The sequence below is a fragment of the Elgaria multicarinata genome, chromosome 1 (assembly GCF_023053635.1).
Source record: "Elgaria multicarinata webbii isolate HBS135686 ecotype San Diego chromosome 1, rElgMul1.1.pri, whole genome shotgun sequence".
Taxonomy (NCBI): domain Eukaryota; kingdom Metazoa; phylum Chordata; class Lepidosauria; order Squamata; family Anguidae; genus Elgaria; species Elgaria multicarinata.
The window spans coordinates 40,630,958-40,654,498 of NC_086171.1; the positions used below are offsets into that span (position 1 = coordinate 40,630,958).

The 23,541-nt window shown below is 47.0% G+C and overlaps 1 protein-coding gene across 2 annotated transcripts; it reads right to left on the reverse strand.

The window, feature by feature from the left end:
- Window positions 1–1,932: 1,932 nt before the first annotated feature.
- LOC134398862 (cryptochrome DASH-like) lies at window positions 1,933–23,541 on the reverse strand. Of its 2 annotated transcripts, XM_063126452.1 has the most exons (15): window positions 23,464–23,541; window positions 22,193–22,365; window positions 21,175–21,268; window positions 19,862–19,992; window positions 17,677–17,825; window positions 16,400–16,488; window positions 14,182–14,255; window positions 13,360–13,449; window positions 11,058–11,137; window positions 10,379–10,438; window positions 9,563–9,720; window positions 7,276–7,395; window positions 5,877–6,053; window positions 2,747–3,275; window positions 1,933–1,952 (listed from the first exon to the last, which is right to left on the reverse strand). In XM_063126452.1, the coding sequence occupies exons 1-14, from the start codon at window positions 23,530–23,532 to the stop codon at window positions 3,165–3,167; spliced, it is 1,575 nt and encodes a 524-aa protein (XP_062982522.1). In that variant the 5' UTR covers window positions 23,533–23,541; the 3' UTR covers window positions 1,933–1,952; window positions 2,747–3,164. The 2 variants fall into 2 exon arrangements, with proteins under 2 accessions (XP_062982522.1, XP_062982531.1); XM_063126461.1 differs by lacking the exons at window positions 1,933–1,952; window positions 2,747–3,275 and adding an exon at window positions 5,526–5,614.

The window sequence follows — 23,541 nt, forward strand, 5'->3', positions numbered from 1 at the left end:
CAAAATGCAGCGGCCAGATTGATTTCGGGAACCAGAAGGTTCGACCATATAACACCTGCTCTGGTCCGCTTGCACTGGCTGCCTGTATGTTTCCGAGCCCAATTCAAGGTGCTGGTTTTGACCTATAAAGCTCTACATGGCTTGGGACCACAATACCTGACGGAACGCCTCTCCCGACGTGAATATACCCGGTCACTACGTTCAACATCTAAGGTCCTCCTCCGGGTGCCTACTCCGAGAGAGGTTCGGAGTGTGGCAACGCGGGACGGCCTTTTCGGTGGTGGCCCCCAGACTATGGAATGATCTCCCTGACGAGGCTCGCCTGGCACCAACGCTGCTATCTTTCTGGCGCCTGGGCAAAGACTTTCCTCTTTGCCCAGGCATACGGCGGCACATCTTAATCACCCACATGTTTAGGTTTTTTTAATGGTTTTTAATGCTTTATGTGTGTGTTCTGTGTTTTAGAATTTTAAATTTTGTATACTCGTTTTTATCTTAATTTTAGAATTTCCGTAAACCGCCCAGAGAGCCCTGGCTATGGGAGCAGTATATAAGTGCAATAAATAAATAAAATAAATAAATGGCCAACAGTTTGGATGGCTTTAAACGGGGGCTAGGTAAATTCATGGAGGAGAAGGCTATCAGTAGCTACTTGTCCTGGTGGCTATGGGCTACCTCTGGCATTGGAGGAAGTTGGTGAGGAACATGGGTGGGAGGGGCCCGCTGCGCTCCTGTCCTGCTTTATGGGCAGCTGTTTGGCCTCTGTGTGAAAAGAAAGTTCGACTAGAACGATGGACCCTTGGTCTCATCCAGCCTGGCTCTTCTTAGGTTCTTCTGCGCTCAGCGTTAGCTGGTGGAACCCTCTGCTACAAGATCTGCTGACAGACAGCACAGTTCATTCCCAGCATTCCCCAGCCAGCCATGCTAAACCAGCATAGGATTGTACTCTCAGATAGCTTTAAAAAGCGGATCAGACACTTTCACGAGAGCAGTTCTGTCTATGGCTGTGATGGTTGTATGGGACAACCACATTCAGAGGCTGGATGCTGTCAGATCCTGGGAGATGGTGGTGGGCTGCTAATCCCTTGTTGTCATCCTGGTGGGCTTCCTGGTTGGCCCCTGTAGGGTAGAAGATACTGGGCTAGGAGGGGGGGGTCACAAAGAGGAACAGGTTCTCGGGATGCAAAAATAAATTGGGGTAGAAGATGGACCTGCTTCCTGATCCAGCAAGGATTGTCTTACAGCAAGGGTGTTGAACCTCAGGGCGAATTAGGCCCCCAGAGGGTCACATTCACCTCCCACCCCCACCCCGACCAACTGCTTTTGCACATTCCCACCACCAATGCGCCCCCCAAAATGAGATTCAACAGGACTGCCTTACAGAGTTCACGGAAGATTTCTGCCAAGTAATAGCCCCATTGAAAGCAATGGCCTTAGACATGCACAAACCCTCCTTAGGATTTCAGCCATAGGATGCAATCCGTGGCCACACTTATCTGGAAGTAAGCTCCATTGGGCACGATGGGATTTTCCTCCGAGTAAACATGTGGAGCTTCATGATGCATCTCTGGAAGGCAAGAAGGCAGCCCCGCCCCCTTACCCACCCTAAGGCATCTCTAAATGAGCAGAGCAACAAGGATTGTGAGATCTCTCTTCCAATCTGTGAGAAAAGAATGGGAGGGCGGGTCCTAAGCTTTCATAGTTGCAAGGTAGAAATTCAACTGATGCAGCTTTCCCTTTGCTTGGAGAAGTGACAGGGAAAGCAATACCTGTTGGATTCTGTCTGCTATGCATGCAACTAGCCGTCCTGCCATGTAGGTTTTAAATAAATAAGAATTGGCAAAACCTGGTAGATCACTATTCTAGTGGGGAAGATATATCAAGTGTTGTTATGGTTAAAGCGTTTGGTAAAGGCACTCTGCACATGTTCAAAGATATTGTCTTTATTGTTACTGAATGTGACTTCAAGGTTGAGTGTTGGCATTCAGGATTTAGGTTCCAGTGAGACCTGACTCCAATTAAGTTATGGCCCATTGCATTTTGTAAAGTGACTTATGCAACTATCATTCACTTATTTATTGTTTTTAGTCCGCTCCATCTCCAAAGAGCTCAGAAAGTACCTAGCCCGGCTACTCCTATTTTATCATCACAACAATCCTGCAAGGTAGGTTAGGCTACACAATGGTAACACAGTGAACTTTGTTGCTTAGTCTACAAAATTCTATCACTGCCTGGGGCAGGTGGAAAGGAAATCGGGAAGACAAAACATACCGATGCCAAAAAATATTTTATTTGTCTTAACATTTTCTAAAGAGGTTTGATACTTGGGATCATTTGAGCAAAAGAAAACAAAGCCTGCACGCGTGTCTAAAACATTTCCTGGATTCTTACGCCTTTTGTGAACAGAGAAGAGCTAGCGAAAACAAAACCTACCCCAATACAGCTAGAAATAAGGCCTTTAATAACACCACAAATATTTATAACTTCTGAGTGATTAAAACTGCAACCCTATGCATGTTTAGACAGAAAAAAGTCCTGCAACGCTCAGCTTAGCTGGCTGGGGAATTTTGGGAGTTGGAAGACTTTTTTTTCTGTTTAAATATGCATAGGATTGCACCCTAACAGTGTAATCCTAAACACACCTACTCAGCAGTAAATCCCCTTGAGTTCAAGGGGACTTACTCTCAGGTAAGTGAGTACAGGATTGAAGCCTAACATGGTTTGCTACCATCTAGTTTGCATTAACCTTAATGCATTCCATTAACCATTTTGTGGTTAAGCAGCATGGTTTAGCGTGTTGTCTGAACAGGGCCAGAGACTTTGAGATACATGGGGTGACAGTATTTTCATTTGGATTCTCTTTTGCCTTCGTGAGCTTTTCAAGTTAGACGCAGAATCCTTGTTCAGGCAAACTGACCTACCCTACTGCAAGAGTTAATATCATAGGCGGAACCGTTTGTTCTCCAACATTTAACGTGGGTCTGCCTTTGAAGACAGTTCGGAAGCTGCAGCTTGTGCAACATTCCCAGCTGGCTGGGAATTATGGGAGATGCAGTCCAACACATCTGGAGAACAGAACATCGGGAAAGGTAATCTTGCCAGAACCAAAAGAATTGGGCCAAGAAAGACTCGGTCATTTTCCCAGGAAAGCACAGCTACAGTCTTCAAGACAAGTCTTTCTTGCGAGAAAAATAAAAATCCACTCCCCGATCTTTGTGTTGTTTTGGAGTGTACGAGGGGCCCCTTTTGCCCTTTGGAGCAGGACCGCCGCTGTGCTGCAAGGAAAAGAGAGGGAGGAATTATTTTCTGTGGAAGGCGAACGAAAGATGATGAGGTCTTCTTATTCTTAAATCTGAGGTGGTGTGTAATTGTCTCATCTATCTCATATATGGATGTTCTCCCAGTGGTGGTACACAGGGACAGGCTATTAAAAGAGAGGGGCTTACTAAATCATCACACAGAGGAGGGCCAGGATCCCTTCTTGATCATCCCAAAGTTCAGGACACGGAATAATGGGCTCAAGTTACAGGAAGCCAGGTTCCGGCTGGACATCAGGAAAAACTTCCTGACTTTTAGAGCGGTACGACAATGGAACCAGTTACCTAGAGAGGTTGTGGGCAATCCCACGCTAGAGGCCTTCAAGAGGCAGCTGAACAGCCATCTGTCAGGGATGCTTTAAGGTGGATTCCTGCATGGAGCAGGGGGTTGGACTAGATGGCCTTATAGACCCTTCCAACTCTACAATTCTTTGAAACAAGGGGGGCTGCTGATTGAGAGACCGCAACAAGGGAGGCAATAATAATCTTTTTAATATGCCTATCGACAGTGTTTTGTATTCCCATTTGCATTTCACTTTTGTTATTACTGGATTGTGCAATGTTGGTGTATATTTATCGTGAGATCAATATTATTATTTTTAATGGTTTGTAATTATTTTTTATTTATTATATTTATTTCTTGCCCTTTTTCCTCCTTAAGGAACCCAAGGCAGCGTACATAATCCTCTTCTCCATTGTATCCTCACAACAACCCTGTGAGGTAGGTTGGGCTGAGAGTCTGTGACTGGCCCAAAGTCACCCAGTGAGCTTCCACAGCCGAGCAGGGACCACAACCTGGATCTCCCAACTCCCAGTCCAACACTCTAACCAATAAACCACATTGGCCCTCAGTAATTGTTAGTCATCTAGAAATGTTGCTGTGTTTTATGTGTTTTTCTTGATGTCACTGTAAGCCACTTTGAGCATGGTTTTATGGTGGAAAAGTGGCATACAGATCGTAGAATAGTAGATGTCATGTCTAACCCTACAGCCCCTGTTTTGGGAGAAGGTGTTTCAGGTAATCAATCAGAATCGGATTCAGAACTAGAAGACACAGCGCCAGACACCAGCCAGCCTGTAACCAGTGGGGGAGGAAGCTCACACGGGCGATTCCCCAGCCGGGAGTCAGCCCTCTCCAGAGCTTATCTCCTCAAGGCCAAATCCTACACACTCAGTGAGAAGTGAGCTTTCTTCCAGAGGAGAGCATTCCGAAACACTAACTGATGCTAGGATCCGCTGGAAGCTGAAACGCAAGGCGTGTAAAGAGGGCGTGAGAAAGTCGGAGAGATTACGCCAGAACCTACCACCACAACAGGCGTTCTAAGTTACAGGCATTTGAAAAGTAACTTCTTACTCTTCTTGAATGGACAATTGCCTTGCTTAGTTTGCATAGTTTTGCCTAGGGGGTCGTTTCCAAGAGGTAGACTCTCTTCAGGTAGAAGAGACGTTTGTTGATTAATAAAAGCTTTGTGGATTACTTAACAAGCCTCGTCATTTGCCTCCCATCGAAAACACGAGCGTTCTGAGAGACACGACAGTAGAATTGGAAGGGGCCTATAAGGCCATCGAGTCCAACCCCCTGCTCAATGCAGGTTCAAGGAATAGGCAGGTACAAGCGTGTACCTGGCATGGTGCCTTCTTGATGTTGTAGAACTGAACCCAACTAAATACAGCCTCTTATTGTCTGTCACAGCGTTGCCTCCTTGGATGCACCGCAAGGAATCCAGTCAGCATTTTTTAAGTGCAGATGAATCACCCACCACAGCTGATTTCTCCACCGGACAGGGGCGGGGACGCGCTTTCAGCCGGAAGCCCAAATTGAGTTTCAGAGAAGCTGAATAAAAGATCCAGTGCATTTCCTGTAATCCTGTCCCCTATATAAGGAACTCCGGGCTCATTTTCTGGGGGATCTTTTGAAAATAAGAGCAGGCTGCCCCCCAAGTTGACATTATCCATGACTTGGGGGCAGATTACAGTAATTTCATTGCGAATAAGGGCCCCCCCTACCTTTGCAACAACAACACGGAAAACCCATTGACATTTTTTAAAAGATGTCTGCAGTGGGGCTGCAAAGGAGATAAGCTCTTACAGACCTTTTGTAAAGGAATGTTACTCTCCGGTTACTTTTATTGGTATTCTGTATCGCTACGTGTTAGATTTTTGTACTGTTGTATTTCATACAGCGTTGTATGTTGTAACAGCCTCTGTGCTGTAGACAAATAAACCCCATTCCTTCAGAGAAGTTCTCAGAGGCTGCTTTCCAGTTGTGGGTGGGCCGAAAAGTAAAAGGGGCGGAGCTAAGAATACAAAAACATCGTGTTGTAGCTAAAAGCTGTCACTGCCAGTAACTAATGTCTGAAGAGAGGCAGTTCCGCCTTTTAGAATGGGGAAAAACACACAGAGAGAGAGAGAGAGAATCTGGGAACCCTCCTAAGAATCTGTGTTCGGGGAAAGGAGGGCAGGGCCATCTGGGGGATTTCCCGGGGGTGGATTGGGACCTCAGGCAGGCCAGATTTGATCCATGGTCTTGAAGTGCAACCTCCTAGCCACAGGACTTACCGGCTTCTGGTGGACGTGCCGTCTCCATGCTGGGTCCATCACGATTGGCAGAGGATAGGTGTCCCCGAGGATCACACCAGCCTGAGCGAGGGCACCGTTGCTCAAGGCCCAGGGAGTGTGTACGTCTCCTCCTCTTATGCACTGCAGTTCTGGGACCCAGAACCGGACGTAATCTCCCTGCCAAGGCAAATCATTCAGTTGAGTTCGCCCGGCCCAGTAAGGCAAAGGTCGAACGGTCCGTCTTGCTCCCCAAACGAAGACTGCCGAAGTGATCAGTGATGCAGTTCACCTATGGTTTTGGCTGCCAGAGGTGTGCATGGTGTGGAGCATGTAGATAGGGAGACATTTTTCTCCTTCTCTCAAAATACTAGAACCCAATGGGGTCATCCCATGAAGGAAGTGCGTCTTCACCCAGCGCAGAGTTAAACTATGGAATTTGTTACCACAAGATGTAGTGATGGCCACTAATTTGGATGGCTTTAAAAGGGGGTTGGACAATTTCCTGGAAGAGAAGGCTATCCATGGCTACTAGCCCTGATGGTTATGTTCAACCTCCAGTATCCAAGGCAGTAAGCCTGTGTGCACCAGATGCTGGGGAACATGGGTAGAAGGGTGCTTTTGCACCCATGTTCTGCTTTGTTGGTCAACAGCTGGTTGGACACTGTGTGAACCGAGTGATGGACTAGATGGATCCTCGGTCTGATCCAGCATGGCACTCCTTATGTTCTTATGAAAGGTAAAGGGGAAAGTACACAGAGGAATCCTTCCTGGATTGCCCCACCTGAGAGTGTAGGAGGAGAAGTCGTATGTTGAAATGCCCTGCCACATTAACAAATTAAAAAAAAACCCACTTCCTTGCAAGGGGAAAGCTAGCATGTCAGGGTTATAACAGCCTTCCTGACATGCTGGTTTTCCATCTGCAGGGATTTTCTCTCTTCCCTGAACAGGGACGCATTTAAACATATAATCACCTGCACTTTAAACCCAAGAAGGACCAGGCCACATGTACAGTTTGGAGCTACTTCTGTCCCTTTGCTCAGCAAGGGAAGAATCTGGGAGCTGCACTGTGTTGCCCGCCTCCAAGGACTGGAAGAGGCAGCCCTGCCGACCCCTTCGTATCCTTATTAGGATTGTACCTTTGTGTGCATTCTTCTGAATTGCAAGTAGCTATGGGATCAAAACGCAGCTGAAAAGCAGGGACATAATACAGCCTCCTCCAACATGACAGTCAGGACGTGTTGGACTAAAATGTCCCTTCCCGCCTCCCATCTCACACGCCCTGATGTAAAAGGGGTTAACTGTCCCAAATCCCTGGTGGGCCTTTAGCCCAAGGTAACCAAAGAAACAGAAAAACCCAAAGTGCAGCATTCGGTATAAACATTTCCCGGCGAGGACCTACGTCGCCATCATAATCCAAGGCTTGTTTAATCATGTTAAACTTCCTGTTTTCTCTTGGGTCGTTGCCAACGCCGGCGCTGTACAACCAGTTCCCGTAGTTGCTGCAGACGTCGTAATCCACCTTGGACGTAGGAAGCAAATACACATGAGCGATGATTATTATTATCATTATTATTATTATTATTATTATTATTATTATTATTATTATTTACATTTATATACCGTCCCATAGCCAAAGCTCTCTGGGCAGTTTACAAAGCTTAAAAACAGTGAGCATTCAAACCAAATATACAAAAAATTTTAAACGGACAAAAGCATAAAAACAACAATGGTTAAGAAGTGGCAGTGTCATCTTTTCTCTCTCCAATTACCTTGGGAGGGTTTGCTTTGGACTCCCTTAGATGGGCATGGCATGAGTTGCCAGAATTATCCTTGCAGGCTATAATTTGCACACACACACACATATTCCTGGTTTTCCCTAATTTTTCTAAATCCATTTAAGTTCAATCGCAGCTTTTAAAGCTCAACTAAAAACTTTTCTTTTTCCTAAAGCTTTTAAAACTTGATGTTGTGCGGACTTTATACTGTTAGTTTTACCCTACCCTGTGCCTGCTTACCCTACCCTGTGCCTGTTGACATTCTCTTCCCCTCCTTATTGTTTTACTATGATTTTATTAGATTGTAAGCCTATGCGGCAGGGCCTTGCTATTTACTGTTTTACTCTGTACAGCACCATGTACATTGATGGTGCTATATAAATAAATAAATAAATAAATAAATAAATAAATAATAATAATAATAATAATAATAATAATAAAGCACAACCCTATGCATGTTTAGACAGACAAAAGTCCTACAGCTCTCAACATTCCTCAGCTAGCATGGCTGGCTGGGGAATGCTGGGAGTTGTAGGACTTTTGTCTACCTAAACATTCATAGGATTGCGCCCTCAATAACGAAGGCCAAAATATGTGTGTATATAGAATCATAGAATAGCAGAGTTGGAAGGGGCCTACAAGGCCATCGAGTCCAACCCCCCGCTCAATGCATGAATCCACCCTAAAGCATCCCTGACAGATGGTTGTCCAGCTGCCTCTTGAAGGCCTCTAGTGTGGGAGAGCCCACAACCTCCCTAGGTAACTGGTTCCATTGTCATACTGCTCTAACAGTCAGGAAGATTTTCCTGATGTCCAGCTGGAATCTGGCTTCCTGTAACTTGAGCCCATTATTCCGTGTCCTGCACTCTGGGAGGATCGAGAAGCGATCCTGGCCCTCCTCTGTGTGACAACCTTTCAAGTATTTGAAGAGTGCTATCATGTCTCCCCCCTCAATCTTCTCTTCTCCAGGCTAAACATGCCCAGTTCTTTCAGTCTCTCACATCTGTGACAAGGTTTTCCAACACATATTTTTTAAAGCTTAGGTGTTTTTTTTTAAGTTTTTGGAAAAAATTAAGTTTGAAAGCAGGACAGCTGATAGCAGCTTTGGAAAGTGGGGCGACTATTTTTAATCAGTGCCAGGGAAAAAGGTTTATCTTCCCATTACTGCCCGCCTCCCCAGCCGACACACACAGAGCTCTGCTTTTAATTTTTGTTTTTGCATTTTTGACATCAGGAGATGAGATCAAGGATTTTCGCTTCCTTAATTTTTTTCTTTAAAATCTAAATTCTGCCACAAGACAAATAGAATTCAGTGACCTTTATTATTAGGCAAATCGTGGAAAACGTGCACACATTTGCTTTTCTGCACAACATTTTGCTTCTGGTAACCATATGGTAATGTGGAATGGGGGGAAAATTCGTTTCGTTCACATTTTAATGCAGATACCTAATTTCGCATTTTTGAAACACTGTACGAACTGAAATTCACATTTCTCCGAATTTTGCGGTGGCGTTCTCCAAACAACTGCGGGCAAATATGTGTGTGTGTTAGTGAAAATAACATTAAAAATGTACTATATTAGGAAAATTACTTGCAAAATTGTGTATATTAGGCCGAATTACATACAAAAATGTGTGTATTGGGAGAAATATGCACACAAAAAAGTAAGAATATTCTCAACGTTCAGGATGAACCCAATTTAAGGTTGGAAAAACTCTCAAAATTTGGGGTGAACCCAATTTAAGACTAAAACATTAGAAATGGACAGTTTCGCCTAGGTGGATGGAAACGGCTTTGAAGCTGGGCACACATGACCCTTTCAGGCTTCTGAGAAGTCATTAGGCAGTAGCAAACCAACTTCACACAAAAACACCTGTTTCCTGGCAATAAGCAGAACTGCTCCATCCTACCAGCAGGGATTCAAACCACTCTGCTCCCATCCGCCAGTCCAGGCCCAAGTCTTTGGTCAAGAAACTGGCCACGTTCTGGCGCCCTCTGTTGGACATGAAGCCTGTCGCGGCCAACTCACGCATGTTGGCGTCAACGAAGGGAATACCGGTTCTTCCTTCTGTAGGGGAAAGAAGTCACATATAGGGGACACTGGATCCTTCTAAGGAGCCTTCCCCAACCCCGGACCCTTCCAGATGTGTCGGACTATAATTCTGGAAGGGCACGGATTGGGGAACGCTGCTCTAAGGAGTCTGTGGCCTTAGCTAGACCAGGCTATATCCCGGGGTGATACCCAGGATCATCCCTGTGCGTCCAGATGACGCATAGGGGATCCCGGGATCAGGGAGGGATCATCCCTCCCTTGCCCCGGGATACAGCCCTACCCTTTGGCCCCGCTTTTTCTGTGGTCTCGGGCTGAGCCCGAGACTGCAGAATGAGTGGCCCGTTTCCACACGGAGCTGGGAGCCGCGCTGTGCCCATCGGGGCTAGGGGGGGGGCGGGGGGAATCTTTAAAAAAAAAAACTTACTTTGAGTCACTTGAGCGTTCGTGTGCTCCTGTCCCTTTAAAAAAAAATTAAAATGGCGGGCGCGATGCCTCTCTTCCTGAGGTCGTCACACCTTGCGTGTAAACAGGGGCAAGATCTCGCATTATTCACAACGCGAGGTCTCCCCTCCTCTCCCCCGGACTTTACGGTAGGTCTAGCTAAGGCCTTTGACTGCCAACGGGGAAAATGAAAGGTGACTCTCACACGCCGGACTGGCCTTAGTTCACTGACCTTTCCAAGAATTGAACAGTTTGGGGTCCTTTTTCCAGCAGACATCTTTATCTTGGAGTCCTATATGAGGATTTGAGGGCAGGGTGAAAGAATCCACTGAGCATTAGACAGCAGTATCAAACTGAGGGCTGTTCCACCCTTGCAAAGCCAGCTCCGTTCATGAGTTATAAATCAGACAAGTGGGGCCTGCAACAAAATGTTGCAGTGTGGAGCGATTCTATTCAGGGTATTCCATTGTTTTTGCAGCCCCACTCTAGGTTCCCCGCCCCCAAAAGGTTCTTTTGTAGTTCTGCAAACCTGCTTATGCTTCTTTCTTCTGCGTGGAGGGTTTTATTTTTATTTTACCTACATAAGCAATGACCTTCTCCTCTGGAAATGGCCCAAGCTGACAGGAGCAGAGGGACTGAGACGTTGCAAAAAGCATCATGCAAACACCGTGCAGCAGCTTCATCAGACTCCTCCTCTCCCTCAACTGCTTCCACCTGGGACTTTATAAGAACTGCTATTTACTTTCACGATTAGTCCCAGAGCTTGCTTTTTTTCCTCTTCCTGCCTCATGCTTCCCCCTCGCCTTTTGCATCATCTCTTTTAGATCGTACGTCAGCAGGCAGGGACTCTCTTATTTTTATTGATCACATGGAAGCCTGAAGAGCAGGGTAAAATAAACAAATAAACTCACCTCTCAAAAAGAAAATCTTTGTGCCATATTTCAGGGCCGCAAACCGGAAGTAATCCCTCCATGTCAGTTCAAAGAGTACCCTAGAGGAAACACACACACAGGCAACACCTCTCGTCTACAATCGCAACCCTCAAAACATGGCTGATCTCTCAGAGTTTTGTGAATAGGCACAACCTATTCCACAAGGCCTGTGGGATCTAGAAAGGGCTTGGTGGAGCGACGTAATGGCCGCCAGGTACCATAATCCTGCAAAAGCCCAGAGGGAGCTGTGCAAAAAAGGGCAGAAGACCAATTAAAACCAAATGGCAGCACGCAATCAAGTGGCGTCTTTTCAGTGAAGCACACACAGGCCCTGGACGGACTCTGCCCACACAGGCTGGCCATTGGATTCCCCCTAGACAGGAAGGAGTATAAAAGGGCTTCCTGTTCCAGTTCAGCCTTGTTTGACCAAGAAAATATCCCTGAACTTTGGGGTGTTTCTATATCCTTGGTTGTTGACCACTATGAGAAACAGGATACTGGCCTAGCTAGGCCTTTTTGTATGATCCAACAGGGCTCTTCTTACGTTCCTGCGGCTCACCGTCTCCAGAACTCCCTTGGTTGGTCTCCCCTTCTCCGTCCAACAGTACTTTTCCCCTTGTGAACTTCAGCCCAGTGTGAAGCTCTTCCCCGTCCTTAATACCTTCCCTCAACTCAGTTTAATTTCTGGTTAGTAGTTTATCTAATGTGCATTTATTGATTTTTGTTTATACTGTTGTTTTGCATGTTTTGGTTAATTGGAATGCACTCTGGAATAAAGTGCAATATTTATTATTATTATTATTATTATTATTATTAGTATTAGTATTATTAACCACTGCACCACTTTTCTTCTTCTTTCCCATCTCTCCCTCATGTTTCTACTTTCCAGGTTACAGCCAACTCTGCTCCTCCCATTGGCCATCTTGCCTCTGGACATGTTTCAAAACATCAGCCTCCCCGCCTGTCCAGTATCCAGAATAAGGGAAACTATAGCACACGCACACGCACACGCACGCACACACACACACACACACACACACACACACAGAGGTCTTACTTCCTGTGTGCAGCTGGGAGCTGTCAGCGATGCAAGCAGGGGAGTCCCTCTACCCCTGCCTCTCTATGATGCAGTCCCTGTTTGCCTCGCATTGGGATCACCCTTCCATTTTTGTGGCTCAACTGGAAGCCAAAATACTTTGGGACTGGCACTCCTAATCAATTTGGCCCTGCCCTCTAGCTTGAGCAAGGGCTTCCTTTGGATAAACTAGTGCTGTGTTGAAACCCACCTGCCCTTTTGTAACTTCTTCATTTCCCTGCAAAAGAGGTCCGTCTGTGCTCTTTACTTTACCATTTTTACCCCTTCCTGTCTTTGCAGCCTTGCTGGCTGTTTGGGTTTTCTGAAGTGCCCTCTAAGCAGCGGTCCCCAACCTTTTTGGCACCAGGGACCGGTTTCGTGGAAGACAATTTTTCCACGGACCGGGGGTTGAGGGAATGGTTTTGGGAAGCCCCCCACCCCCACCCCACTCCAGCGTCCTGGCTTCGCTTCGGCTGGGCGGTCGAGATGGCGCCCTGCGCCCAGGTATGCTGGGGTGGGCGTGGGGGTGGGTGGGTGAAAGCAGCTCATCTACACAGCCTGGTTCCTAACAGGCCACGGACCGGTACCAGTCCGTGGCCCGGGGGTTGGGGACCCCTGCTCTAAAGGACTTTACCAGGGCTTTCTCCCTTGGGGCTTTTGTGCTGTTGCCTGCTGAGTGTCTGAAAACTGAGCAAGGCAGTTTTGATTTTATTAAAAGTAGGGCTGAGCAGGGACCGCCCCCTGCCCCATCTACTTTGGAGGTGGATTTACAGCTTCCGAATTGGTCCTGATCTGCCTCTGGCTGTTTCAGGCCCAGTCCGATCTGCTTCGGTTCCAGATCCGAAGCAAGAGCCAGACATCCGAAGTGGGTTGTATATTGTGGCTTCCCTGGGTGCAAATTCATCACAGTGCTAGTAAAAACCAACCTTTCAAATCCCTTGTATTACCTGTTGCTGATAGATTGTCCCCCGCCCTCATCAGAACGGTAATGATCATCCCATGACATCACAGAAGCTCAGCTTGACTGATTTCCCACACCAAGCTATTACAATGTCAGTAAGCATTCTGTGACATCATAGAAGTCCAGCCAATGGCTACAGGAGGCGGAGATGAGAGAATGTGGATGAAGGGATTAATTCCCCCTTCCCTCATGTTCTTCTGTTCAAGTTAATGTTTCCAAGGCAAGTCACACAGATCATATCCTACCAATAGGTGCTCTGATTTGCTGTTCTCTCCTTTTCATATTTTCGGATTTGCTCATAAATATACCGTGGCGAAATACAGCCCAGGGCCAGCCTAGAAAAGCAAAGGCAGAATATTATTAGGGAAGTGACCTCTTGGGGTGGAATGCCATCTAATAATAATAATATTACATAGCTAAAGCTTTCTGGGGCAGTATAGAAATCTACATAAGATTTATTCCTGGAGGTGAAGGCTATCAATGGTTACTAGCCCTGATGGGTGTGTGCTATCTCCAGTATTTGAGACAGTAAGCCTGTGTGCACCAGTCGCTGGGGAACATGGGCGGGAGGGTGCTGTTGCACCATGTCCTGCTTGTTCGTCCCTGGCCGATGGCTGGTTGGCCACTGTGTGAACAGAGTTCTGGACTACTGTAGATGGACCCTTGGTCTGATCCAGCAGGGCTCTTCTTATGTTCTTATGTGCTAAACCTGAGCTCAGAACACCCACTATTTGTTTTATTTAATTGAATGTATAGCCTGCCCCACCCTAAGGATTTGGGCAACACCTATTTAATTACAAGTCCCCCTTGTGTTGATTAAATCCCATTTTAAATCAAATTAAATTGGATCCCAAAGCCTTAACTGGCATTACCCTGTTGCCCGACCATGTCACTGTTTGCCCTGCGATGATGCAAAGTGACCTTCCTATAAGCTTTGGGACTCCATTGCTATTGATGGGGACAGGTACAGCATGCAGCCCGGCTGCACCTTAGAATGTACTTTGGGTGATGTCCACTGATGGGGTCATCCAATAGTCGGTCAAGTTAAGAGTGCGCAAGACATTTACCATGGTGCAAACTTGGTAGAATAATCCAGTCCTATCAATCCATTGCGGGTCTCCTTGTAAGAAGCAACGAGGTTCTGTGCAAACAGAGGAAAACATGGTATGCATTTTCAAGCAAAGGAAACATAAAAGGACTTTAGAGAATGAATGCAAGAGACTGCAAATTGAGCTTCGTAAGTAGGAATGTCCGTCACCGAGAGATCCAGGTTGTTTTTTTAATTGGCAGAGTTCCATGGCATGTATGACTCGATTTGCATTTGCAAACCAGGATGCAGACTTTTCCCTAAACTCCAAGAAATATATATATATATATATATATATATATATATATATATATATATATTTATATATATTGCGCACTCTTTTGGGCAAGTTCCACAATTTGTGCGAATTGCTCAGAAATTTGTGTGAATTGTGGAACCTCCCAAAATGCACCAAATGCCTGGAAAATCTGTAAACTGGCCCAACTTGCTGCAGATCAAGCCAGGGGTGGGTGGGTGGGTGGAGCAGGAACCAGAATGGAGTCCACGGGGTGGGGGTGGGGGGCAAACCTAGGAAAGCTCATCTTTAACTCTTCCTCCCAAATGGATTTCTGTGATATCCCTAAGCAAGGGAACGAGTTTCCACAGCTTAGGGAGACCTCTTGTGACCAGCAAGAGGAATTACCCACTTGTGAAATAGGAACATAAGAAGCTGCCTTATATTGAGTCAGACCATTGGTCCATCTAGCCCAGTATTGTCAACACTGACTGGCAGCTGCTCTCCAGGGTTTCAGGCAGTATTTTTTTTCCAGCCCTACTTGGGGATTGAACCGGGGACCTTCTGTATGTAAAGCAAGTGCTGTGCCAGTGAGCTACAGTCCCTCCCTGTAACTATGTGGCGCTCTATGTGGGGCTGCCCTTGAAGCTGTTCCGGAAGCTGGAGCTAGTGCAGAATGCTGCAGCTCGGCTGTTGTCTGGAGCTGCCCCTTTCCAGCATGGAACTCCTCTGCTGAGGGAACTACACTGGCTGCCTATTCGCTATCGGGCCAGGTTTAAGGTTCTTGTACTTATGTACAAAGCCCTAAACAACTTGGGACCAGGATACCTGAGAGAGCGCCTTCTCCCTTACCAACCTGCCCGGTCACTGAGGTCATCCGAGGGCCTGCTCCTGGTGGTCCCACCTAGATCCATCCTTCGATTGGAATCCACCAGGGGAAGAGCCTTCAGCGTGGTGGCCCCCCTCCTGTGGAATTCCCTGCCTCTGGAGGTCAGGCAGGCGCCAACCTTGTACTCCTTCCGACGCCTCCTGAAAACATCTTTATTCCAAGAAGCCTTTCTTTAACATGCAGCCTTGGATTTCTGATTTTTGCTTCTTTTTAAATTTTGTTTTAACTGTTTTATTCTGTTTTTATTTTCATTTTACCTTGTACATCGCTCCGAAATTTTTCAGTGGGGAGCATATTCTAAATAAATAAATAAATAAACTAAGCCCTTCCCAACCGGGTTGAAGTACATGATGATAGCAGTGGCTTCCAAAGGATGCTTTGGAAAAGCGTGGATTTGCACTCTGCCATGGGGTGGGCGGGCAGGTGTCCTGTGTGGCATTCAACCCCCCCCCCAAAAATAGCATTTTCATTCAGTTTTACACCCACATTTTTATATAGCCTTATACATACTTATCAGGTTGAAGGAAATCCATGCCTCATTAACTGCATGTCCCTTTATAAACGGATCAATTGTTTGACTAATTAAACGAACTAATCTAATTGTAGAGTGTGTGTTTGTGTGTGTACATAAACATACTCTGGTGGTGCTGGACATATTAGCTCAGTCTTCCTGAAGCTGGTACCCCTGCCCCCAGAGGTGTTGGGACTACAAAGCCCATCATTCCCAGCCACCTGGAAGTTGCAGTCCAACACATTTAGAGTGCACCCACTTAGGGAAGGCTTTTTTAGCTGCATATCAAACTGACTACTGCTGTCAGAACAAAACCTGCTGAGTCTGACCACCTCGCCCAGCAGCATGGCCTGCTCTGACCGGCAGTATGGAGATAACACTGGCCCACACTGCAGGGTTGTTGGAAGGTTTTTCCAGGGTTTCAACTCTTCGCCGGCTTTCCTTCCTGACCTTTGCAACCTGAACTGTTGGGATCTGAATCTTGGACCACCTGCATGCAAAATGGGACCTCTGCCATTGTGTAATGGCCCCTCCTTAAAACAAAATGGCACATTTCTAATTACCGTCTCCCAGAAGTAATGCTGCAGCCTCCTTAAGGCCTGTGTCTCCCCTCCGTTGCAAGGGAAGGCAGAACGGGGATCACGCGATGGATCTGCCAAGGAAAATGTCAGGACGAATGTGAGCCATTAGCAGGGGAGAGAGATGAATTTCTGCCATGAAGATACCCCTCCAAACCCCGCAATGGGAAACCCCAGATTATCTTATTGGTACTAGAGGGACCCACAACAAAATGTTGCAGCGTGGAATGCCCGTTTAGTGCTCCAGTTCGCCAGCCATACCCTCTTCATCGATACTCCATTCTATTTCACTTCCTACCCAATTTTCCATCCATCCCTGCCAACAGTCAGTCAGTATTCTGTGACCACTGAGCATAGTCAGTCCTAATGGGACCAGTTGTGGGGCAAGGTTGGTTGGGTCTAATGATGATTTTGTTCCTTCTGCACACTTTGGAGTTCCCCCAAATCAGATCTGTTGATACATCCTTCTTGGTGACGCCGTTTTACCTAAATAAGCATAGCTTGTGCTCCACTTCACATCAGATACTCAGGATACTCAATGGCTCAGATCTTTCTTGGTTTCTGCTGCAATTCTACATTGGGAAGTCTTAGTTAACGGTTAACAGAATGAGCCAAGATACTCATACTGACCTACCTTACAGGACCGTTGTAGCAGTTACTGAGAAAATGTATGGGAAATGCTTTGAACATCTGAAATGTTAAATAATTACAGCAGGCTTCAACCTACCATCTCTCTCTTTCATTAAGTTTAAAAGACTGCATAAATAAGCAGAAATCTATGCAGAATAATAAATTTGAATCGAGAAATATAAAAGCCCAGTTCTATGCATGTTTAGGCAGAAAAAAAATCCTACAACTCCCAGCATTCCCCAGCCAGCCAGGTCGGCTGGGAAATACTCAAGAGTTACAGAATATTTTTCTGTCTAAACATGCATAGGAAGGCCCCCTAAACGGTGCAACTCCACACACAAGTGAAAAACACACACCACACAAACCAAACTTGACAGCCTGTGGCAGAAATCCAGCCTTACCCCAACCCTGAGTTACTTTGTGTACATAGCTCAAGTTTTATGATCAGTTTTTGTTAAGGAAGGAATTTAAGTATTTGGAAACTTCGCAGAACCAAAAACTGCTAAACTTTAAAGACATCCGAGCGTTTTGAATGGGGGAAAACGTGTCCTCCTTTTTCTAGAACATTGCGCCGCCGTGACAATGCAGGTCGGTGAAAATGGAAGCTGGTGCTGAGGCAGAACCATTCCTACCTGTCATGCCAAAATCCTCCAGGTTGGGGACATGCCCTTCTTCCACCTCTGGTGGCAGCGGTTTCAGCTGAGGAGCCATCTCTAGCGGAGGGCGGACTGCTGCCCGCGACTCCACGGCTTGGCGGAACTGAGTATAGACGTCGGGTAGCCTGGGTGGGCAACAGGGAGGTTAGGATGGGGACTGCTGTCTAGGCCCCATGTCCCAAATTGGAAAGAGCAAGTCTATGCATAGAGGAGCTGGGGTACAGCCACACGCCGTGCTGGCTGTGACCGATGTAACTTGTAGTCCATCCAATCTGGTTGAGGGAAGGCTAACTTCAGTAAACATATGGACATGGTTACACCTTCGGCCGAGCTGTGGCTGGTGGCGTTACCCCACAATTGAGTATCTTGTATATGTCTAGTTTAGTATGTCTGGCAAGTGTGGAAATGTTGGAACTGAGTGGGTGTGGTATATGATGTAATAGGTGGGGGGGAAGGACTATATAAGGAGAGTGTTGGGCATTTGAGGAGTGAGTGAGAGAGAGTTGTTTATTGAGGTGTTTCGATTCTAGGGACTTAGAACTGGTGTGAAGAGAGTGAGGTGGTTGATGTGCGGAGAGTTTAGATCAGGCAGGATTGAAAGTATTATATTTTGATTTAAAGCTTTTAATCAACAATAAACTTATTATTATTTTGTTAGCTACCAGTTACCACGTGACAGCTTGGCATTAATTACCTGCCTTACAGTTATTAAACACCCACACCAGAGTATTCCCACAGTATATTTTGAGAGATTCTATATTAAACCTGTTTCCCTCATAGCTAGGAGAAAGGTTTTATAGCCTCGTGTGGCGCAGAGTGGTAAGCGGCAGTTACTGCAGCCAAAACTCTCCCCATGGCCTGAGTTCGATCCCAGCGGAAGCTGGTTTCAGGCAGCCGGCTCAGGTCGACTCAGCCTTCCATCCTTCCGAGGTCGGTAAAATGAGTACCCAGTTAGCTGGGGGAAAGGTAATAACGGCTGGGAAAGGCAACGGCAAACCACCCCGCTATAAGGCCTGCCAAGAAAACGTCAGCGAAAGCCGGCGTCCCTCTAGGAGTCAGCAATGACTCAAGTGCTTGCATGAGAGGTTCCTTTCCTTTTCCCCTCAGTTTTTCAGGTGCTTGGCCTGAGAAGGGTTTAGGCGGCGGGCATAGTGTAAAGGGTCTGTGACGTTGCAGCGTACCTCTGGGATCTTGGTATGGGCAGGGTGTTTTCCAGCCCTCTACCCACAATCCTTTTCATCTGGGCACAGGTGGGATGGAATCTGAAACCTTCTGCCTACATTTATTGCCCCCCCCTTCTCCCCAGTTTTCATACCACAATCAGAAGGTTTCCCTGCGCTGATCACCACCTAACTAATGGGCACCTGCTAAAAATCGAGTTCTTTCCCCCCCCTTTTTTTTACAGCTATCCTAGAATCGATTCAAGAGGCTGGGGAGCTGCCCTGGGACAATTTGTGAGGGAAGGAAAATTCAAAACGATAAGGCTATCGTTTTGAGGACAGCCATTGTGGTGTCAGGCGAGCCAGTGTGGTGTAGCGGCTAGAGTGTCGGACTGGGAGTCAGGAGATCCGGGTTCTAGTCCCCACTCGGCCAGGGAAACCCACTGGGTGACTTTGGGCCAGTCACAGACTCTCAGCCCAACCCACCTCACAGGGTTGTTGTTGTGAGGACAAAAATGGAGAGGAAGAGGAGGATGTATGCCGCCTTGGGTTCCTTGGAGGAAGAAAGGCGGGATATAAATGCAAAAATAAATATATAAATAAATAAAAGGCAGCACCCCACAAACATGCATTTGGAATCCCAGGAGTAGGTGAGGGGCAGCGGAGACTGATATCTCCGATGTCAGTGGAGTGGTAAATTCGCTCCGGGTTTCCATCAGAACCCTAAGGGAGCTATCCAAGGTTGGAGAGCTCCTTTAGAGTTCTGACAGACACCCGGAGCGGATTCACCGCCCCACTGACATCGGAGCCACCAGCCTCTTCTGGTGAGGGGGATGTTGCCCAGAGACTCTGGGAAATAGATTCGGGTCTTTCATGGGGCCACGCATAGCAAGGCTCCGTGGTGAGGAAACAAAGGTGAGTTAGAAGCAGAAGATGACCACCACCCTCCCTCCCTTTCAAACTTCCCACATTTGCTGTAACGCCCAGGACCCACAATTCACCTGGAAATGTGTTTGAAGGGCAGATCATCCCGGTGAAAGAGAGTCGATCCCCAGAACTTCTGCACTGCCACCCCCTGCTCGCTGCATACCTGGAGCAACGCCTTTTCGACATCCAGCTCTTCTTTTGTAGCCTAGAGCCAAGGGGAACCCAAAGTCAGAGAACGTTCAGAGCAGGCAGCAAAAACAACAGAGTCTCGTGGTGCCTTCAAGGCTGGTAATTTTGTCCTAAGCTTCTGTGGACACTTCTTGCTTCATCAGTTGCATGAAAGGTTAAGTTCAAATTTGCAGATTTAGATACTAACACCTATGAGTGAGGAGATGTAAACAGTGGAGGCTGGTGGCTCCAAATTCGGTGGGGCTGTGAATTCATTCTGGGTTGCAGGCAGAACTCTAAACGAGCTGTCCAAGGTGCTGAAGCCTACCCTCCAAATGAGTAGTTTCGATAGCTCCTTTAGAGTTCTGGCAGGTTCTGATGGAAACTCAGGTTGGATTCACCACCCCATTAATGTAGGCCCCACGAGACTCCATTGTTTAAAAAGAAAAGAAAAGTCCTACAACTCCCAGCATTCCAGAATGGATTCGCAGCTCCACCGACATCACAGCCACCAGCCTCCACTGGATGTAAACTGTGTGTTATCAGAGGGAACTGAAACGCAAAACATGCAGACAGTGATAAGTGCCTTAACAGTTGCCATTCACAAAATGTTGTTGGGTCATGACACCATTGCAGTGGTGCGATTATTATCCTGTGTAGCACAGGATTTAAAAATACCTTTGTCCTTATTCAAACCACAGCAAATATTTAGGGCTGTGCATGTCTCCCTCTACCCACTTCGGAGGCCAATTCGGAGCATCCGAATCGGACCCGATCCGCCTCGGCCTGAATCCAACCCACTCCGGATTCGGAGTGAGATTCGGATGTCCAAATTATTCGGACATCCAACGGGCTTCCAGAGGAGAGATAGGTCTCTTTTGCCAGAGGTCTAAACTGATCACTTGCAGCTTAATTAAGAAATTAGGCTGCTAGCCCAAGGCTGCCCACCTGCCTGCTTGAAGGTCTCCGGCAGAGAAATGCCTTTCCTCACCTTGCTACTTGAAATCCTTCTGAGCAATAAACCTGGAACGCTGTGCATGCAAAACCAGTGCTCTGCTGGTGAGCTACAACCCTTCACCAGTTTATATTCTGCGTGGAATTTGTTTACCCATAGGAGAACCCGGTCTCTCCGCAAGAGATGAGATTCTACCACCGACTTAAGACGACTACCCTTCTGACTTTTCTTTAAGGCCTGAAACGGCGAAAGATTTCTTGTTACCTCTTCATGGAAGGCCACGGCAGCCACGGAACCAACTTGGACAATAAGGTCACGGACCACATCTTCTGGCTTCCCTTTCCGTATCACTAAATTACTGGGAAGAAATGAGACTGGCTAAATTGAATGGCAGAGTGATTTTGCTTAACGCAATGGACTTACAATTCATTGGGCAGCTGCTGTCTGTATTACGCTGGATGGCGGCATGACCTCCTGGCTCCCTTTTCCCCCTTTAAAAGAAAAACCCACCATTTCCTAGGATGATCATGATGTGGGGCAGGCTAGTGACATGGGGAAATGACAAGTGGGGGACAGAGGCATGACCCCTTCCTTTCTTTCTGCCCAAGAGCTTCGGCTATTGGGCGGTATAAAAATGTAATAAATAAATAAATAAATAAATTTCTGCACAGACAAAAAGGAACAACTCTGTATAGCAGGCATGTTCATATATTCTGAAGGTGGCACGGGCAACCAACCATCAAGGGTGGAATTGCCACCTTCTTCACCAACACCTGTTCCTGCACCTTTAACAACGGCTTGGCAGGCATTATTAGCAGCAGGTAACACTTATCTCCATTGGTTGAGTTTTGCAGGCCAGATATTTTCCTGGACTGTTTAATTCAGTGGATCAAGTCTGGCCAACACCATCGCAGCGAAAGCACTAAACCCTGCCAAGGCCCGCCTGGCGCCGACATTGTCATCTTTTTGGCGCCAGGTCGAGACTTTTCTGTTCTCCCAGGCCTTTAGCAATATGAAATGAGCCTGGGTCTGTTTTTGGGCTCATCGTTTGTAAAGTTGTTATAGTGGTTTTAAACGTACGTGCATTTTGCATGTTTTTGTGGTTTTAAATTTTTGCATATTGTTTTTAAGTGTTTTTTTTTTAAAATCTTATGTGAACCACCCAGAGAGCTTCAGCTATGGGGCGGTGTAAAAATGCAATAAAATAAATAAACAAATTATTATTATTATTATTTATTTATATAACAGGGTTCAAAACGTACTTTGCTGAACTTGCACCCACCTGCCCTTCTCCTTGAGCGTCTCCCTGAGGTCTTTCACACTTTCCAAGAGAAATCTGAGGCGATGCGGCCCAGTCTTTGGGAAACTGTAGTGGTGTGTCCCTGTGTAGTGGCGGGGATCAAAGCAATAGAGTGGAATCACACGCTCTGCATTGTTGTGTGCCCAGTGGAGCACCTGTGGAGACAGAAAGGAGATGCATCAGATGATATACCCTGGTTAAGCAGCGATTGTGCTTGGGGCTGGACACAACCCAGAAAGAGCTCCTGTTCCTTATGGCCTGATCAGACATTTCCAAACGTCATCCAGTTCAGCAACTGCAGAAAAGGGCAACTAAAATGATTAAGGGGCTGGAGCATCTCCCCTATGAGGGAAGGTTACAACAGCTGGGATTGTTTAGCTTGGGAAACAGAAGGCTGGGTGGCCACTGGGTGAACAGAATGCTGGACTTGGTGGAGTCCTGGTGTGATCTAGCGCGGCTCTTTTTATATTCTTATGAGTTGTAGGACAAAACATTTGGGGGCACACTAGTTGCCCACCCCTGTTCTGGAGAATGCATCTGGCTTAAATTCGGCAGTGAAAGGAGGAACTTCCACGTAGTCTGGAAAGTTGGGAATAACATCATCATCATTATCGACATCACCACTTTTTTCTTTTTTAAAACGGGCTTGGCTCTTGCGCCTTTAAGAGCAGCCTGACAGACAGACATTCCACCGGTCATGCACGGAAATCAACGGCGAGGGGGGAGGGAAGTCGGTGGGTCTCGGGTTCCCGACGGGGCTGTCGACAAACGCGGACGCGGCCACCTGATCCGGCGCGCGCGCTCTTGCTAAAACTTCCGCGCGCCCGCGCGCCCCGCAATGTTTTATAACTTAACGCGTTATGTCACAACACGCTTCAAAAGCGGCACGTGGGGGAAAAGGGATTTGGGGAGGGAGGAGGCGGAGCTCCAAGAGGCGTCTGGAAAGAAAGTTATGTAAAGTAAAGCCCCGATCCATGCAAAGGATGGCCGGAGAGGAGGTTCAGGAAGGTCCATTAATTACGAGCGCGATCCCTATGCATGGCGAGGCAGGAAAAAAAAAGCCTGCAGAAAAAAATGTTTACAACTTTAAAGAGAGAGAGAAAGAAGTCCTGCAGAAAAACAACAACACGTCCTATGACTCCCAGCATGCCGGCTGGGGGATGCTGGGAGCTGTAGTACTCTCCCCCCACCCCCTCGCCCGCTGCCTAACCAGCTCGTTCTCCGTTGCGCCCTGGGCGCCCAGCGGCTTGTACCTCGTGGTCGTGGAAGCGCAGGTCGTTCCGCAAGAGGCACAGGGCCGTCCTCAGCGCGGGCCGCTCCATGGATGCGGC